At 58.7% G+C, this 19,530-nt stretch overlaps 1 protein-coding gene across 6 annotated transcripts in view; it reads left to right on the forward strand.

Moving 5' to 3' along the window:
- Positions 1 to 19,530, forward strand: part of DOT1L (DOT1 like histone lysine methyltransferase) — a 73,919-nt gene that overhangs the window by 19,055 nt on the left and 35,334 nt on the right. For all 6 annotated transcript variants that reach the window (XM_055248670.2, XM_055248671.2, XM_063620609.1 and 3 more), the window contains exons 3-7: positions 6,045 to 6,119; positions 10,901 to 10,964; positions 12,198 to 12,426; positions 14,874 to 14,968; positions 15,372 to 15,434. In XM_055248670.2, coding sequence (XP_055104645.2) covers positions 6,045 to 6,119; positions 10,901 to 10,964; positions 12,198 to 12,426; positions 14,874 to 14,968; positions 15,372 to 15,434 — 526 coding nt within the window. The remainder of the gene's footprint in view (positions 1 to 6,044; positions 6,120 to 10,900; positions 10,965 to 12,197; positions 12,427 to 14,873; positions 14,969 to 15,371; positions 15,435 to 19,530) is intronic.

The following is a 19,530-nucleotide window of genomic DNA, read 5'->3' on the forward strand; positions in this document are numbered from 1 at the left end:
GGCTCACGCCTGTAATCCCAGCACTTTGGAAGGCCGAGGCAGGGAGATCATTTGAGGCCAGGAGTTCGAGACTGGCCTGGGCAACTTGGGGAAACCCTGTCTCTACTAAAAAAAATACAAAAATTAGCCGGGCGAGGTGGTGGGTGCCTATAGTCCCAGCTATTTGGGAGGCTGAGGCAGGAGAATAGCTTGAACCCAGGAGGCAGAGGTTGCAAAGACCCAAGATGGTGCCGCCGCACTCCAGCCTGGGCGACAAGAGTGAGACTCCATCTCAAAAATAAAAATAAATAAATAAGAATGCTCAACTGGGCATGGTGGCTCACACCTGGAATCCCAGCGCTTTGAGAGGCTGGGAGGGTTGATCACTTGAATCCAGGAGCTGGAGATTGACCGGGCAACATAATGAGACCCCATGTCTACAAAAAAGTAAAAAATTAGCTGGGCATGGTGGTGCACATCTGTGGTCCCAGCTACTTGGAGGGCTGAGGTGGGAGGATCACTTGAGACCAGTGGCGCTGTGATTGTGCCACCGCCCTCCAGCCAGGCAACAGAGTGAGACCCTGTCTCAAAAAACAAAGCCCAAACAAGAAAGAGTGCTCCAGGGCTGTGGCTTCCCGGGGCTGTGGCTTCCCGGGCTGTGACTGTGCAGGTTCTGCCAGTGCTGCCCAGACGTGGTCTCTCTGGGTTAGGGTCTTGGTGCAGCAGATGTGGAGGCCCCTCTCTGACCAGACGTTTTTTTTGTTTGTTTGTTTGTTTTTTTTTACTGGCTGCTTGGAGTTTATTTTCTGCTTGGTGCCAGGTGCACAGTTCCAGGTGTCAGGAAAGCTAGCGAGTGCTGGGGCCGGGCGGTAGAGAGCCGGGCTCTCACTCCTTTTTGGTGTCTGCTGTGTTGATGCGAAGGTCTGCTTGTTGCAGCCGCCTAGTCTACGGGGTGGGGGGTGGGGGGTGGGGAGGGGGGTGGGGAATGGGGGGTGGGGGTGGGGCGGGGAGTGGGGAGGGGCGGGGAGTGGGGAGGGGGCGGGGAGGGGCTCTGGTGGACTAGCGCCTCTGCAGGCCTGCGGCTGTTGGTAATCGCTCAGGTCAGGACCAGGGCCCAGCGCTGGCTGTGCTGGACTGACCGCCGGGCTGCTTCCTCGGGGCGTCCCGAGCCAGGCCACAGGTGGTCATGTTGCTGGAGGCCTGGGGGGGTTCCGAGTGCTCTGCGGACTCCAACACCGTGGCCATGAACGGGAGGGTGGACTTCCCGAAAAAGAAGCTGGCCCACCAATGACCCGGGTCTGACCAGACTCTTGCTAGTGTGTCTGGAGGTGCTCAGCAGAAAGGGAGCTGCACCTGCTCCTCATGGCCTGCCCAGGCTTCTGGGGTCAGAGGAGACCCCAGGCCGCCGGATCTCAGGCAGTGACGGTGAGGGTGCCTGTCTGGCTGCATGCTCGCCTTCTGCAGGGCTCAGAGCTGAATGTCTTGTTTGAACTTTGTGTGTTTTCTGGGGAGCGCATCTGGAGTCTGGAGCTTAAGTGTTGTAGGGAGCAGGGGTCCTGGGACACGGGCATGCACCAACACCTGGGCATCTGCGACGTAGGCAGAGGCTTTGAAACTCAAACCCCCTGGAGAGGCTGCTTTCTCTTACGCATCCCCAGCACGTGGCCAGGGTTCTCACGGTGTGAGGCTGCACAGACCTTTTCTGTCTGACTTCTTCCAGAAACACTGACCATGTTCTTACACAGCAAACACCATTCAGTCCCCATACGGCCAGTGTCCCAAGCACGTCCTGCCCCAGTGTTGTTTTTTTGAGTCAGAGTCTCTGCTGCTCAGGCCGGGGTGCAGTGGCGCCATCTGAGCTCACTGCAGCTTCCACCTCCCGGGTTCAAGCAATTCTCCTGCCTCAGCCTCCAAGTAGCAGGGATTACAGGTGCCTGCAACCATGCCCAGCTAATTTTTGTATTTTTAGTAGAGGCGAGGTTTCGCCACCTTGGCCAGGCTGGTTTCAAACTCCTGGCCTCAAGTGATCCACCCGCCTCGGCCTCCCGAAGTGCGGGGAGGGCTGTTGTTTAAAGATGATTGGGCTGTTCTAGGCTCTCCTTGTTTGGATGTCCAGTTGAGAATCAGCCTTTCCATTTCTCCAGAAAAGCCAACTGGGCGTTTTCTAGAAATTGGTTTGAGCCTGCAGTTCAGTTTGGGGAAAGGGGCGTTTAAACAGTGTCACTCCCAGGTATTCCTGCTTCAGTGCTTTTGTTTTTTTGAGGCGGAACCTCACTCTGTTGCCCAGGCTGGAGTGTGGTGGCGAAACCTCGGCTCACTGCAACCTCCATCTCCCAGGTTCAAGCGATTCTTATTCCTCAGCCTCCCAAGTAGCTGGGATTACAGGCGCCCACCACCATGCCCGGCAAATTTTTGTATTTTTAGTAGAGACAGGGTTTCACCATGTTGATCAGGCTGGTCTTGAACTCCTGACCTCGTGATCCGCCTGCCTCGGCCTCCCAAAGCGCTGGGATTACAGGTATGAGCCACCATGCCCGGCCTTTGGTGCTTTTTTATGTGGCATTTTGACAATCCTTTGCTGCTAGTATGTGTAAAGACTGCTCCATTTTGCCTGTTGGCATTGCCCCTGCTGAGCTCTGGCGGTGTGCGCGCGTATTCCTCAGCATGCTCTTTGGCGCGGAACCACGGGACTGAGTGAAGACCGTGCGGCCGCTCCTTTCAGGCTCCTTGCTGCTTGAGTGTTTTTCTTGCCAAGTTGCACTGGCCGGGACCTCCTGGACGATGTGATGAGAAGTGACTGCAGACGGCCTTGCTTGCGTTGCTGTCGGGGCCTTGCTCGGTGCCTGGGGCTTTTGATGGTCTGCACTGTGAGGTCCCCTGCCGGTGTTGGCCAGGTGTGCAGGTGTTGACCATGCTGGGGAGGGGTGACGAGAGGCACCAATAATCACGGAGGGCGGGTGCCACAGCCCTTCTGACGGGATGCTGTGTCTTTCAGTGTGGAAGGGTCTTGGGGGGCACCCGGACCTGAGGTCAGGTCCTGGCCAGCTGGTTGGGGAGTCTGGGGACTTGGCGTGGGGTAGGGGGCAATGAAGCTGCTCTCGGAGCTCTGGGAAGCTGCCAGCTGGACTTAGCAGGTCGAGAGGAGTGGGGAGCAGAGGCTGAACCCCCATCCCCCCCGACCCCTCCTGCAGAGCCGCAGGCCAGGTGGCTGGGGAAGCTTGGCCTGTGGCTGTCACAGTGGCTCAGTGACTGGTCCTGTGCCCTCTTCAAGCGGAAGGCGTGTCCTTCCATTTCTGGCCTCTTGGGGGTTACTGTCCTGATGGCACCGAATGCCATCCTGTGCACTCTCCGTGCTTGCCCACATGGGGCTGCTCAGATCTCTGTCCTGGTTCCTTCGGTGAATTGCAGTGACTAATTTTAGAGTGAAGCAGCTTTTCCTCCCCAGGAGGTGCTGCGCGTGCTTGTGAGGTGCCGCGCGTGCTTGTGAGGTGCTGCTGCGCAGTTTCCTCATGTTTTTTTTATTTTTTGAGACGGAGTCTCGCTGTCTCCCAGGCTGGAGTGCAGTGGCGCGATCTCGGCTCACTGCAGGCTCCGCCTCCAGGGGTTCACGCCATTCTCCTGCCTCAGCCTCCCGCGTAGCTGGGACTACAGGCGCGTGCCACCTCGCCCGGCTAATTTTTTGTATTTTTAGTAGAGACGGGGTTTCACCGTGTTAGCCAGGATGGTCTCGATCTCCTGACCTCGTGATCCGCCCGCCTCGGCCTCCCAAAGTGCTGGGATTACAGGCGTGAGCCACCGCGCCCGGCCAGTTTCCTGATGTTTTTAAGGGATTGTGGGGTGTGTTGGTAAGGGATGTTGGTCCACTGTTTCCTTTCTTGTCCTTTCTTTCCAGCCCTTTGTGTCTCTGTGGTTTTGGTGTCAGGATGACGCCGGCTGCATAAAACTCTGAGAAAGTTTCTGTAGGTTTAGTGTTATGTCTTGTCAGTGTTTGATGGAATTCACCAGTGAAGCCGTCTGGGCCTGGAGCCGTCTTTGTGGGAAGCAAACCCTTTGACAGGTGTAGAGCTGCGGAGCTGTTGTTTCTTCTTTGTCAGTTTTGGTCATTCATGTCCCTCAGGGAGTGTGTTTATTTCATTGATGCTGTTGGATTTATTGGTATATCATTTTCTTTTGTTTTCTTTTGGAGACAGGGTCTCGGTCTGTCACCCAGGCTGGAGTGCAATGGCGCAATCTTGGCTCACTGCAGCCTCAACCTCCCAGGTTGAAGCGATTCTCCTGCCCCAGCCTCCCAAGTACCTGGGACTACAGGTGTGAGCCACTGCGCCTGGCTCCATTTTCTTAGCATCCCCAATTCCCCTCTCACTGTCTGTAAGTTCTGTAGGGATGGCGCCCCTTTCATGATTGGGTTTTTTTGTTTTTTTTGAGACGGAGTCTCGCACTGTCACCAGGCGAGAGTGCAAGGGCACGATCTCTGCTCACCGCAACCTCCGCCTCCTGGGTTCAAGCAATTCTTCTGCCTCAGCCTCCTGAGTAGCTGGGATTACAGGCGTGCGCCACTACACCCAGCTAATTTTGTATTTTTAGTAGAGATGGGGTTTCACCATGTTGGCCAGGCTGCTCTCGAACTGCTGACCTCAGGTGATCCGCCCACCTCGGCCTCCCACAGTGCTGGGATGACAGGCGAGAGCCACCGCACCCGGCCTTCATGATCGTTTTCAATATGGTGTCAGGATCCAAGTGAGTTTGAAGAGTTTTGATGGGCTGGTTTGTTTCTGTCTGTTCATCTACGGCCCGCTCTGCCTCATTTTTCCTGGCAGTGTTTGTTGATGAAGCTCTGCTGTGTTTTGGGATTAGTTAATTCTTCAAATTCCAGTTGGCTTTATTTTATTTAATTTATTTTTTTGAGACAGAGTTTTTGCTCTTGTTGCCCAGGCTGGAGTGCAATGGTGCAATCTCGGCTCACTGCAACCTCTGCCTCCCGGGTTCAAGAGATTCTCCTTCCTCAGTGTCCTGAGTAGCTGGGATTACAGGCAGCTTTTCCTCCCCAGGAGGAGCTGTGCGTGGTTGTGAGGTGGTGCTGCGCAGTTTCCTCACGTTTTTAAGGGACAGTGGCGTGTGTTGGTAAGGGATGTTGGTCGGCTGTTTCCTTTCTTGTCCTTTCTTTCCAGCCCTTTGCTTCTCTGTGGTTTTGGTGTCAGGATGACGCCGGCTGCATAAAACTGAAAAAGTTTCTGTAGGTTTAGTGTTATGTCTTGTCAGTATTTGATGGAATTCACCAGTGTGTTTTTGTATTTTGTATTTTTAGTAGAGACAGGGTTTCTCCGTGTTGGTCAGGCTGGTCTCCAACTCCTGACCTCGTAATCTGCTCACCTCGGCCTCCCAAAGTGCTGGGATTATAGGCGTGAGCCACCGCGCCCGGCACCAGTTGGCTTTAGTTTCTAGTTAATCCGTTGCTTTTCAAGCTCTGATGTGGCCAGTGGGTCCCTAGACCAGCCCTGTAGCAGGTGAGTTCACTTAGGTCCCCAGAGCCACTGGTGTGTGGCCTCGAAGCCACGTAATATCTGTGTGATTCAGTAACAGCTTCATGGTAAACATCGTAGCCTTCGTTTTGAAGTCACGCCTCCCTTCTCTCTCCGCTTCGAGTGGAGGGGTAGGGGTGTTTGTTTTCTGTTGGAGAGGATGCAGTGTTTAAGAACATGTGTGGTAATACTCAAGATTGCTCACGCCTGTCATCCCAGCACTGTGGGAGGCTGAGGTGGGTGGAGCGCTTCAGGTCAGGAGTTTGAGACCAGCCTGGCCAACATGGCCTAACCCCGTCTCTACTAAAAATACAAAAACTAGCCAGGCGTGGTGGCGGGCGCCTGTAGTCACAGCTACTTGGGAGGCTGAGGCACGAGAATGGCTTGAACCCGGGAGGCGGAGCTTGCAGTGAGCCAAGATCACGACACTGCACTCCAGCCTGGGCGACAGAACGAGACTCCGTCTCAAAAAAAAACAAAAACAAAACACAAAACAAAACAAAAAAAACCAAACCCCTCCTGATAGTTTCTGCTGCTGTGTTTCAGATGGGTCTGTGAAGAAATCCCGGATCTCAAGCTCGCTATGGAGAATTACGTTTTAATTGACTATGACACCAAAAGGTAAGCAGGGTCCTGCCCGGCTGCTCCTCTCCGAGGACAGACTCGGCTCTTGGGGAGGACAGGAGGACGCATCCTATAATTAGCTCTTCTTAGATGGTGCAAGCTGATCTGAAATTTCCTTTTAGAGTTGGCCGTGGCCACCATAAAGTTATTTTGGTAGGAAATGTTTATCAACTCTTGGCAAAAGCTGTCAGAGGCCGGACAGAATTGGAAACTCCGGTTGTGGAAAGTGGGATTGGCATGTGTGGAGTCAGCCCGCGCTAGTGATCGCTCTTTTTATAGCGGGCGGCTGACGGCCAGAAGTCCGCATTCCTGCCTGAGGCTGCTGGGAGGGCCTGGGCGGCCTTAGGCTCCTTGGCAGCTCTGTTTACATCTCAGCTGGGTTTGGTTAGTCCCTCTGTCTCCAGCCCCGTGGCTGCGTTAGCAGTTTCGCCCTGGCAGCTCCTGGGTCTCGGAGGAGGGTCTTGTGGGTGGAGAGGGGCAGGGCTGTCTCTGGAATGCTTGCTTGGAAGTGTTGTGTTTTTCTTTGAGAAGGAAGACATTCCAGGCTCATGCCTTTTTCAGCTCTTGAGAGTCTGAAATCAACAGAGTAGTCCTCCGTCAAGGGCTGTGCTGTCGTGAGCTTGGGTGAGCCCCTCTCCACAGAGAGTCAAGCCCCGAGGGCCACGCGGCTGCACTTTACCTGGCTCTCCGGCCTCACTGGCGTGTCTGTGGTCAGCGGTCTCAGCCTCAGTAAACCTCGAGATCCTGTGCCCGTTCCTCGAGCCCTGCCCATTCCCTGGTCAGCACCCTGGTGCCCCACAAGCAGACGAGCGCGTTGCTGGCAGGGTCCTCTGTGCCGACCTGCTGCTGTGGATTTCACGCCACCTGCCCTGCACGTCAGGGCCTCTCGCCACCCCCTCATCAGGCGTGATGGTGTGCTGGGCCCTTCCCTGGTTTAGTATGAAGGGTGTGATGCAGCGTGCAGGTAAACAGCCGCATGGCAGGGTCCACAGGGAGCGGCCTGCAGGGCCCTGCACAGAGCTCTGTCTCCGTGGAGTTGGGGTGCACTAACCCCAGAGCTCTGCACCCTGTGCTTTCGGGTTTTCACGGAGGCTTCTCGGAGACTTGCTTAATGATTGCCTCCTTCTCCAGCCCCCTCTTTCTAAGCTGCTTACCGCAGCTTGGGCTTTACCTCACCTAGGGGCCCCCCACAAGTCGCCTCCTTACAATGGAAGACGCTTCTGTCACCTAGAAGTTCCCAGGGATCAGGAGCTTTGTTAGGAACCAGGGTCCCCTCGGGTGGGTGGGTGTTGTCGGGCTGAGCCCTTTCAATTAACCTGGGGCGGTTATGGCGCCTCACTTGTGTGTGGCCAGCTTCTGTCTTGGCTCTGAGCAGCGAGTGTGTCAGACGCTGTGCCCACGGCGCCCCTCCACGTGGGTGTGTGGCGTTCTTCCTCTTCACGTGGGATAGGCTTAGCCAAGGCTGGAAGGGCATCAGGGACAGGCTGGGCGGGGGGTCCTCGTTGGAGCTGGCAGGGCCACCTGAGGGACCGAGCCATTAGGGCTTCAGGCCAAGGACAGCCCCAGCTCCTCTGAGCACCTGCATTTGCACATCCTGCCAGGGAAGAGGCTCTTCCCAGGAGCGTGCAGAGGTGATTTTGGGAAGGTCTGGTTGTCAGGGTTGAAGGCGGCGTGTAGAAGTGAAAACACAGGGGCCGGGCGCGGTGGCTCACGCCTGTAATCCCAGCACTTTGGGAGCCCGAGGCGGGCGGATCACGAGGTCAGGAGTTTGAGACCATCCTGGCTAACACGGTGAAACCCCATCTCTACTAAAAATACAAAAAATTAGCCAGTCGTGGTGGCGGGCGCCTGTAGTCCCAGCTACTCGGGAGGCTGAGGCCGGAGAATGGTGTGAACCCCGGGTGGCGGAGCGTGCAGTGAGCTGAGATTGTGCCACTGGACTCCAGCCTGGCGACAGAGAGAGACTCCATCTCAGAAAAAAAAAAAAAAAAAAGAAGTGAAAGCACAGGAAGGGCCAGGGCTGCTCCCCTGGAGCGGCGGGGAAGGCGGGAGGCAGCAGGCCGGCTCTGTCAGTTCATCCGGCCCCGGCCAGATGCTGCTCATGGACCCAGGCCCACACGGTGCCTGCTGGCCCTTTGCAGCACCTGGGCTCCTTCCACCCCTGTGTCCTTCGTCCTCCGGATGATCCAGGTCCTGTGTGGCCGTGTTCCTGGGGCTGTCGGCAGGGTCTCGTTCTTGGTGTTTTGTAGCATCCAGCCCCACAGGGTTGGTGGGTCTCTCCCCGTGTGCGGTGACGAGAGAGTGTAGAAATAAAGACACAAGACAAAGAGATAAAAGAAAAGGCAGCTGGGCCCAGGGGACCACTACCACCAATGCACGGAGACCGGTAGTGGCCCCGAATGTCTGGCTTTGCTGTTATTTATTGTATACAAAGCAAAAAGGGGCAGGGTAAAGAATGTGAGTCTTCTCCAATGATAGGTAAGGTCACGTGGGTCACGTGTCCACTGGACAGGGAGCCCTTCCCTGCCTGGCAGCCGAGGCAGAGAGAGAGAGAAGACAAAGAGAAAGACAGCTTATGCCATTATTTCTACGTATCGGAGACTTTTAGTACTTTCACTAATTTACTACTGCTATCTAGAAAGCAGAGCCAGGTGTACAGGATGGAACATGAAGGTGGACTAAGAGCATGACCACTGAAGCACAGCATCACAGGGAGACGGTTAGGCCTCCAGATAACTGCGAGCAGAGTCTTCTCTAAACTTCCCCGGGGAAAAGGAGACTCCCTTTCCCGGTCTGCTAAGTAGCGGGTATTGTTCCTTGACACTTTTCGCTACCGCTAGACCACGGTCCGCCTGGCAACGGGCGTCTTCCCAGATGCTGGCGTCGCCGCTAGACCAAGGAGCCCTCTGGTGGCCCTGTCTGGGCATAACAGAAGACTCGCACTCTTGTCTTCTGGTCACACCTCACTATGTCCCCTCAGCTCCTATCTCTGTATGGCCTGGTTTTTCCTAGGTTATGATTATAGAGCGAGGATTATTATAATATTGGAATAAAGAGTAATTACTACCAACTAATGATTAATGATATTCATAGATAATCACATCTGAGATCTACATGTGATATGACTATTCTTGTTTTTTATTATACTGGAACAGCTCGTGTCCTCGGTCTCTTGCCTCGGCACCTGGGTGGCTTGCCGCCCACAGTGTTTGCTTCTCTTAAGTTCTCCTGCTTTATCCTGTGCAGCTTCTGGTTAAGGAAAACATGAACTTGGCCTGTGGAGCACGGGTTTTCCTCTGAGGAAGGGGAAGTGTGAACCTCGGGCACATGCAGTGCCCAGGTGAATTCAGGGTGGCCAGGGCAAGGCAGGAAGAGCACGGGGCTGGCGCTGGGGTGGGAGCAGGGGTGTGATTGTTCAGCCACGTCTCGGAGCATCTGCCAGGCTGTTGGGGTTGCCACTGGGAGGAAACTGCCTGCGTGCACGTGGAGGCGGCGGAGGAAGGAGGCAGAGGAAAGAGTCCCCAGCCGCACCCCCCACCCCCACCCCGCACAGGTGCAGGCCCCCTTGGCGCTGGAGACGTGGAGGCCAGATTGTTCTCTGGGAGGGGCCGTCCTGGGCACTGCAGGGTGCCGAGCAGGGTCCCTGCCTCCATCTGTTGCTTGCCTCGCCACGTTCCTGGGGTCCCTGGTGAGAGCCACTGTGTGTGACAGTGTTCACTGGACAGATCACCCCTCCTCCTCCTGTCTCTTGCTCTGCTCTGGACACCTTCTGAGGTGGAGGGACGGATGCTGTCGTCCACATTTTGCCAGTGGGTCCAATAGGCTTGGAAGATGAGCAAGTTCTCCCAGGTGGAGACTGGACAGACTAGGCCAGGCAGACCCCGCAGCAGGCCTGCCCCCACCCCGGAAGCCCCTCTGAGCCCCGGCCTGGCTGCGCCGCGTGGCCCGTGTTTCTTGTGGCTCACGTGCTCCACAGACAGTGGGCGCTCCCTGGAGCACAGATGCCCCCTGCTGCCTGGTGGGCTCTGCCCCGGATGCTGTTGGGCGTGGGCACTTAGGTAATAAGGGATTGCCTTGCGGCCAGGGCTGATGGGGGCAGACCTGCTGCGGGGGGACTGAGTCTCACTGTGGACCCTGCTGTGCCATGTCTGACATGACACACTGCTGACATGACACACTGCTGACGTGACACACTGCTGACGTGACACACTGCTGACGTGTGAGTGAGTCGGAGCTTTGGAAGGACACGCTCACAGAGCAGTGTGGGCGGGGGTGAGGCGCCTTCCTTTCTGCAGTGCTCGCTCCTCCTGCACCTGCCCAGGCAGAGGCCCGGTGGTCCCTGGGCTCCCAGCCATTCACCTGTCTCTGGCGATGGTGGCTGTCCCCAGCCAGGGCAAGGAAGACCCTCTAAGGCCGGCCCCAGGGGCCCCACTTGGGGGGCTGGCCTCAGTCCCCCTCGAGCCCTCTTTCTCTCCTCATGCCTCCAGCGCACGTGGACCTCGGCTTTGCGCGGGAGCCTGGGCGGGTCCAGACGGCCTCGGGGCTCAGTGCTTCCCTGCAGCGGACTCTCGGCCGGCCTCCTCGCTTGTGTGCCAAACCTGAAATCTCCTGCATCAGGGTGGAAAGCGAGGCTTCTGCCAGAAGGGTCTTGGCCAGCTGGCTGGTGGCTGTCCGGGCAGGGACCACACCTCGGAGCCTGCCCTGTCCACGTGCTGCCCCTCCCATGCATGCGGCTGGCTCCGGCCCGCGTGACCAGGGCCTTCCCTTGCCTTTTTCAGCTTCGAGAGCATGCAGAGGCTCTGTGACAAGTACAACCGTGCCATCGACAGCATCCACCAGCTGGTAGGTGGCTTGCCCCTGCTCGGGGGGGTTAGTAGTGCCTGGCTCCCGGACCCCTTCAGACCCCTTATGTCACCACCTCGGGGCACAGAGCTCCCCTTAGAGCCCCCAGGGATTGGAATGTGCAGCGTGGGGGGACCATGGGCTGTGGGTGAGTGGTGTGGGGCTGCCGAGGCTGGGCTGTGTCCTCGCGGGCCAGGCCGGCTGCGTGCTGTGGCCATGTGCCAACGCAGAGCCATCCGTGGTTTGTGTGCCGAGGCAGGGCCCTGAGGGTTGTGGTGTCTGCACATGCCTCTGCAACCCTGGGTTGGTGTCCGCAGGTCCCAGCAGAGGTGGGGTCCCTGTCCTCCCCGGGCTGTGTGAATGCTGGCCTTCCCCCTTGGACCTCCCCCACACCGCCTGCCTTCATCAGGCTGGATGCTGGCCTGGGCTGCACCCTTGGGCACCCCAGTCCTGCCGTGTCTCGTGAGGCTTTCCTCACAAAGGACGGGGCACACAGTGAGCTGGGGTGTAGCAGGGAGGGGAATGTGCTGCTTCCCGTGTTCTAGAAGGCGCCGGGGGCCCCTGGTGCATGGGGGCAGGGAAGCTCTTTCTTGAAGGTCTTGCTATGGAGGGAGCCCTGGTGGGGGCGGCATGGGCTCACTCGGCCCTCCTGAGTGGGGCTGGGCTGGGCTGCCCCATCATCCTGCCACCTAGCCCTGGCTTCCCCCCAACCTCGTGCATGCAGCTCTGTGGGCCCCTGAGAACTGAGCTGGCCTGGGCGAGAGGGGACCACCTCAGCCTGCTGCAGGCTGTGGGGAGGAATGCGGGGTCCCAGGTAGTTGAGTCAGATGAGGTGTGGTAGGCTCAGGGCTTTCATGGGGCTCGTGGCGCCTGACGGGGGTCCCTTGGTGTCAGCGCCCCACCCTGCTGCCTCGGCCCAGAGGAGGGGTGGTGGTCTTGGTGGCCTGTGTGGGTTTGGTGGTCTTGCCAGTGGGGAGAGAGACCTGTGGCAGGAGGAGGAGTCTCCTGGGACCCGTCTGAGATGGGGCCTGTCCCTGGGGATGCTGCTTTGCCACTTGTAGGAAATGGGGCTGGGTTGGAAACTGACCTGGGAGCCTGACAGCCACCCCACAGGGGGACGAGAGGCCATGCGGCCGGCTCCCTGTTTCCGCTGGGAAAGGGCCCGAGTCTCAGTGGTGGAGGGGCTGGGCCGTGAGGTTTATGTGACGTGGCCGGGCCACCCTCTGTCCGCAGTGGAAGGGCACCACGCAGCCCATGAAGCTGAACACGCGGCCGTCCACCGGGCTCCTGCGCCACATCCTGCAGCAGGTCTACAACCACTCGGTGACCGACCCCGAGAAGCTCAACAACTACGAGCCCTTCTCCCCCGAGGTGTATGGGGAGACCTCCTTCGACCTGGTGGCCCAGATGATTGACGAGATCAAGATGACCGACGACGACCTGTTTGTGGACTTGGGGAGCGGTGAGTGTCGCCCGCCATGCCCGGCTCCCGTGCACTTCCAGGCCACAGGCTCTGTGCCTGCCCCATGCCTGCTTGGAGAAGAGTTTAACAGGGACTTGCGATGTTGGTATGGACAGTGCTGCTTTTTCCCAGCGCCTCTGTCCTGCTGTGGGGCCGTTCCTTTCCCCAGCCCTGACCAGGCTCCACCCAGAGGGGAGAAATCACAGGAACCCAGTGGTTCCCAGACCAGGCCCATCCTTCTAGGTGTCTGGAGACTCTGCTTTTTTCCTGCTTCCCACCAGCCGGGGAGCTAGACCTGTGCACCCTCTGCCACTCACTCCCAGAAGCTGCTACTCACTAGCCTGGGTCCCAGCCCGGCCCCCACCCATGCCTGCAGCCTGCTGCGGTCCTTCCCTGGGCACACCTGCTCCCTCTGCAGTGGCTGGAAAGGTCCCATGCGGAGGAAAACCCCAGGTCCCTGGGCTCCTGGAGGCCCTTGCGCCCTCCCTGCATCCCCAGTCTCCCTTGGTACCCCTGCGTCTGGGCCGTGCCCTGCCCCTCCCAGGTTGGGGCTCCCACCTGCTGGCATTCTTTCAGCCTCTACCTGCACTCAGACTCCGACAGGCTCTGCTTGTGAGGTGTCGTCTCCTCTCAACCACGGACGGGGCTCCTTGAAACGAGGCCCCAGTTGTGTCTTCAGCACCAGTGTGGCCTGGCTGAAGCACAGATGAGCGGTCAGCACATGAACAGCCTCAGTAGCCTGACTAATTCCTGATAGGACCACCCCATCCAGGCTGCAGGGCTGACGGGGCCATCCAAGGGTCAGACAGTGAAGGCCCCTTCTCCACAGTGTCTAGGCTGTCCCTGGGCTCCTTGGACCTCGATGGACATGTGAACCTTGTGCCTGCAGGCGCACGAGCCCCACATCTGCCCCCCTTCCACAGTCCTGGCTTTGACGTGGGGGAGGGGCCCCAGAGGCAGGGACAAAGAGGACTTTGCACAGACCTGGTGTGGCAGCTCACGCCTGTCATCTTAGCACCTGGAAGGCTGAGACGGGAGGGTCGCTTGAGGCTAGGACTTCAAGACCAGGCTGGTCAGCATAGCAAGACCCCATCTCTGGTTATTTATTTAAATTTATTTTCAAATTTAAAAAATGCAATAAAAAGAATGTATATTGGCTGGGCGTGGTGGCTCACGCCTGTAGTCCCAGCACTTTGGAAGGCCAAAGCGGGCAGATCTGAGCTCCTGAGGTCAGGAGTTCAAGACCAGCCTGGCCAACATGGTGAAACCTTTTCTCTACTAAAAGTACAAAAATCAGTAGGGTGTGGTGGCGTGCGCCTGTAATCCCAGCTACTTGGGAGGCTGAGGCAGGAGAATTGCTTGAACTTTGGAGGCGGAGGTTATGGTGAGACGAGATCGCATCACTGCACTCTGGCCTGGGTGACAGAGTGAGACTCCGTCTCAAAAAAAAAGACGTATCTGGCTAGGCTCGTTGGCTCTTGCCTGTAATCCCAATGCTTTGGAGGCTGAGGTGGGAGGATCGCTTGAGCCCAAGAGGTTGAGGCTGCAGTGAGCCAGGATCACACCACTGCAGTCCAGCCTGGGTGTCAGAATCAGACCCTGTCTCAAAAAACAAAAAATTAAACAGGCTTATATGTTTTAGATGACTGCCTAGCACTTGCTGGCCTGGCCCTGGCCCCCTGTCCCTGTGTGCAGGGGGAAGAGAACTTCCCACTGGCGTGGTGGCGGCAGTCTGTGCCCGTTGTGGTCGCTCCATGGTTCATGCCCGTTCCCTGGAGCACAGAGCTGCCTAGCAGGGGAGGAGAGGCGGCTTGACACCCCCAGTGTGTGCCGCTGCCTCCACCCTTCTGACGCTGGCGCATCTGCAGCCCCTGTGCCCTCCTTCTCCCTTAGAGCCGGGTGTTGCTGGGTTGTGTGCTGATGCTGTGAAACCGCAGCGGCTGGGAGACTGTGCTGGCTGCGGGAGACTCCTTACTGCCTCTCCTACCCCACATTGAGCCTCGGTCAGATCCCGCTCATAAGCCTTCCTGGGGTGCCATGAAATTTTATCAGCCAGGTTGCTGTGTGTCTGTGTGCTGGTGATGTGGGGATAATTTGAGTTGGATGGCAGCCTTTCCAGACCTGCCAAGTCTTTGGCAGCCCTGTCTGAACAGTGAACATCATATAGGGCTCTGAGACTCAAAATGGATTCTGGTTTTGGGGACCACCAAGTGATGTCTATGGATGACGCGTTGTGATGACCGTCCACTCGTGGGGGCTCCGCTGGGGGCCTGGTCTCTGGAAAGGAATCCTGAGTGACCTCGGAGCATCGGATATGTGTGGAGACCGTGGCCTCCCCTGTGGGTCTTCATGGCCACATTCTTGTGGCCTCTGTCCCTGAGCCTGGCATGGCCTCCTGGGTGGCATCTGAGCTCTGTGTGGTATCTGATGGATCTCTCTGATCACAGGTGTGGGCCAGGTCGTGCTCCAGGTCGCCGCTGCCACCAACTGCAAACATCACTATGGCGTCGAGAAAGCAGACATCCCGGCCAAGTATGCGGAGGTGAGCCTATCTGGGGGTCGGGGTGTGTTGGAGGCAGGGGACCATCAGAGAAAGTGACGCCCTGGGTGCCTGCACCCCACTGCTGTGGGACCTCCGAGAATGGGTGGCGTTCTTTCCAGGCCCGAGACGTCTCGGCTGCCTGCAGGGTGTGCCTGTGAATAGGGTGCCCGATCGCCCTCACGGCCCATCACAGGCCAGCCCTCCAGGCCTGTCGAAGCGCTGTGGGGACATCTCCGAGCTTGTTTCACGGCACGTGCCACGAGTGAGTCGGGAGGTGCTCAGCTCCACCTCGTGGCACAGCCCTCCGAGAAGCGGGGTGTTTTGGGTGGCCTGCCCAGGCGGGCGCATTGAGGCCCTGTTGCCCTGTGAGTGTGTAACGGGCGTTTGGTTTCTCTCCTTCCAGACCATGGACCGCGAGTTCAGGAAGTGGATGAAATGGTATGGAAAAAAGCATGCAGAATACACAGTGAGTGCCATCGCTCCGCCCCGGCTCCCATTGCCGGCCCCACCCCCGCTCCCACCCTCCTCTCAGCCCCTCCTTTCTTGCCGATGTTGGCACATGGCTGTTGGCACATGGTGTGCCCCCTGGAGTCCCCTCTGGTTCTCGTAGGGCTGCCTGGGCATGGCCTCTGAGCCGGCAGCAGGCGCCTCTGTTGGTGCTGTCCCTCCCATCCTCTCTGATATGGCTTCTGTCCCTCGGCAGCATGCGGTGCACAGAGGTGGTGCAGGGAACGGGCTCGGGGCTCCACGGAGCGGAGGCCTGTGGGACGGGCTGGGTTCTGGGCTGGCTGCAGCGTCCTTGGGGTGTCATCCCTCACTGGGGACAGCCTTGTTTGAACGGGTTCCTGATCCTCAGCGCCGTGTTCTTCATGACAAGCCGGTAGCCTCGGGGTGGGCAGTGTTCTCTCCCGCCCTGTTGTGATGCGGTCTGAGGCGCTCCTCCCATGGACCCTGTGGATGGCGCCGCGTGTGGCCGTCCCTGTGGGGTGTGCGCTCCCCTTTCGCTGGCTGAGTGGCAGTGGGATGGGTGTGGGGCTGGGAAGGGGATGCTCTTTAGGGAGCAGGAAGGACAGTTTTCCTGACCCAGGTTGGGTGATTACTGGACCAGAGCTTCCAGGAGTAGGCACCGCTCCTGCGTCCTCCTGTGAACTCCTTCTCAACCCATGCTGAGGCCTTAGACACCAGGCTCCGCCCTGGTCCTTTCCACACAGAGGCCTGCAGAGCTGGGTCCTTCCTTGACCTGTGTGCTCCTCCTCACAGTCCCAGCTGCTCAGGCGCTCACCTGTGGTGGAGGCTGATGGCGCCCCGGACCCGTCGGCTCTGCCTCCCAGCGACGTCCCAGACCTGCCAACTCCATCCCCTCCCTGCCCTTGTGGGGCGTGGGCTTGGTGCTGGTGCAGCTGCTCCTGTGGTGTGGATTGGAGGGTGACTTGGGGTCTGGGAACAGCAGGAAGGTGGATGCTCCCTGTTCTAGACCTGGAGCCCCTGGAGTACAGAACCCGCAGCCCCTCGAGCCCCAGAGCCCGCAGCCCCTCAAGGCCTGAGAAGCTTCCCTTCCAAGGCAGAAGGAGTGCTGGGTTGGGCGGGCACCAGGTCACCACCCTGGGAGGACGATGGCGCAGGGGTCGCTAAGCTGCCCAGCAGAGTGGCTCAGGACGGAACATGGCAAGGCCAACTCGTGATCCCAGGTGCCTGCGACGACCCAGTTCCTGGGTGGAATCTGCAAGTTTGCAGAAGCAACAGAAACAAAGTGTTCAGGGGTCCTGTTGTCATTCGACTCTCGCAGTTCAGAGGGATGCATGAGGGACACAGGTGGCATACAGTTGCAGTCCCCTCCCAGGTGGTGCCCGCCCCTCACTGTCTCCTCAGCAGGGTGGGTGGAGGCGTGGCCGGAGCTGTGTGCCTGCCCGTCTGTCTGGAGCTCACTGCCGAGGCGCCCTCTGTGGGCCTGTCAGCCAGGGCCTTCCTCGGATCGCTGTGAGGCCTCAACATTCCTGTCATTGCCACGAGTGGGCGTGGGTCCTGCCTAGCGTGCGCCCCTGGCCCCCAGCTCAGACCCCTCCGCACTGTCCCACAGCACAAGTGAAGGCCAGTGTCAGGGTGCGGGGCCCCGATCCCTGGTGGCCCTGACCGGGGTCAGGAGCCCTTGCCAGCTGGTTCTGACCTGGGTGTCCTGGCTGTGGTGGTCTGGCAGATGAACCTTTCGGGGGATCACTTGAGCCCAGGAGTTTGGACGCATTTTGTGTGTGTGTGTGAGAGAGAAAGTCTTGCTCTATTGCCCAGGCTGGAGGGTGGTGGCGTGATCTTGGCTCACTGTAGCTTCCGCCCCCTGGGTTCAAGTGATTCTCCTGCCCTTAGCCTCCTGAGTAGCTGGAATTAAAGGCACGTGCCACTACACCCGGCTAATTTTTGTATTTTTAGTAGGGACGGGTTTCACCATGTTGGTCAGGCTGGTCTCAAATTCCTGACCTCGTGATCCGCCTGCCTCTGCCTCCCAAAGTGCTGAGATGACAGGCATGAGCCACCGCGCCCAGCCTCCTTGGGGTTTTCTATGTTGACAGTTGCGTCGCCTGCAAACACGGAGCTTTGCCTTTTCCTTAGCAGTCCATGTCCCTTTACTCTCCCTTTCCCATCACCTCGTGCTGGCCGGCGCTGGCATTTCCCATGTGAGGGCAAGACGGTTACCCTTCCCTGCCCTGCTCTTGGCGGGCAGCTGAGCCCCTGGCCGCGGAGCACGATGTTAGTGGCGGGCTTGGGTGGATGCTGTCCCTCGGGTGGAGGATAAGCCCGTGGTCCTGAGAGTGCAGCGCGCGGTTTTTCGTTGCTGCTTCTGGTGTCAGCGCGGTGCTGTGGTTTCCATTCCTCACCCTGTTGCTGTGATGGGTTTCCAGTGTTGAATGAGTCCCCCTTGGTCAGCGTGCAATTCTGTTTATCCAAGGCGGGATTCTCCTGGCTGATGGGCCGCTGAGGGGTTTTCTGCCGTGGTGGGAGCCGTGGCCTGCAGTGCTTCCTTGCGGCCACGCCTGTCTGGTTTGATCTCTGGGTGGCGCTCCCTCGGCTTCTGTTCTGCTGTCTTTGACCAGGACTTGCGCACCCGGGGCTGCTGGCCCAGCTCTCCTTCCCTTTCTCATGGTGTTTGTTCCAAATGCCGTGCCCACAGTGGAAGCGATGTGGTGTCCTGGGTTCTGGGTCCGCTTGCACTGTGGCCGAAAGTTCCCATGTGGGTTCCTGGCTGTGGCAGGAGAGCACAGAGGATGGAAGCCCTCGCTGTGGTTCCCAGCGATGGCCAGGAGGGCGCCATGGTGCCTTCCTCTGCGCGGTCTGGCTGGGCTGAGCCTTGCTCAGGAGAGGGTGGCTGTCGGGTGGTGGGGCTGCCCCAGCACTGCTCCCCCTTCTGCCTCATCGTGTCAGCGTCGGGATCAGCACCCTGCCTCCTGGGGCCTGGGTCCATGACACGGCTGAGCAGCGTGGTGTCTGGTGTGGCGCAGGCGCTCCTGGCGTGGAGCTGCGTTCGTGGTCTGGATTCTGTGCAGGTTTAGGTGCTCACGGTCAGGCTAGTGGCTCCTGAGATGTGTCTAGGAGCACAATTTGGGGTAAAGGATGGCATTCCTCATGGCTTTGGCAACACGTGTCAGAAAGAACCTGGTGGTGGGGAAGGCAGGTGTCAGTACCAGCCTCTGCCTCTGGCATCCGTCCTGTTTACAGCCAGCCCTGCTGCGGAGCGGGGGTCCGAGAGGCTTCCACCTGACTGTTCCCTGCGCTTTCTGATGGAAGCTTGCATTCTGATGTTGGAGGAAACCCTCGGAGCAACTCTCTGTGGCTTTGCCCGTGCTCCGCTTGGGAGGCTGCAAGTCCTCCTGCCTGAGCAGTGTCACCAGGGAGAGTCCTAGAGACCCAGACCCCCACTTCCTATGGGGCCGGGATTCCAGACTCCAGAGGGAAGCAGGGATACGTATAAACCATGGTGTGTGCAGGAACAGCTTTGGCCCCAGAGCCCGTCCTGTCATGGAGTGTGGGGGACCCCAGGGTGGGTTCCCAGCCCCAGGCCTGCGATGCGAGCCGGGATCTGCTTATTGCTGCTCAGCACTTGAGATTTGAGTCATTTCCTGGGTGGCTTGTCCACGGGGAATGAGGGATGTTCAGAGGGTCTGTCAGGTGTGGAGAGGGAGGAGACGGGTGTGGGGGGTGGCCCAGCACCTGCAGAGGCTCAGGATGGTCCGTCTGCCCACCTCCCATCCCGTCTCCTCCCCTCCTGGGAGCTTCCCCTGGCCTTGGAGAGCAGAGGATGTGCAGCTGCTCCAGGCCAGGGCGGGTGGCCCTGCCCTCTGGATCTGCATCTGGGTGGATGAGTGGCCCTGTCCTCTGGGCCTAGGGGGTGTCCCTGTCTCTCTGGGGCTGGGTGGGTGGGCCACCCTGTTGCTTGGGGCAGCGGCTTGCTTGTGTTACCCTCTCTGCTCAGGGACTGCCTCCCCATCCTGAGAGACACTGGGTGGGGCACCAGGCCTGTGGCTGTTGTGTGAAAAGGAGTGTCGCTGGTCCTCCCTCAGCTCTTGGGGTGCCGA

Source organism: Symphalangus syndactylus, chromosome 17 (assembly GCF_028878055.3).
Source record: "Symphalangus syndactylus isolate Jambi chromosome 17, NHGRI_mSymSyn1-v2.1_pri, whole genome shotgun sequence".
Taxonomy (NCBI): domain Eukaryota; kingdom Metazoa; phylum Chordata; class Mammalia; order Primates; family Hylobatidae; genus Symphalangus; species Symphalangus syndactylus.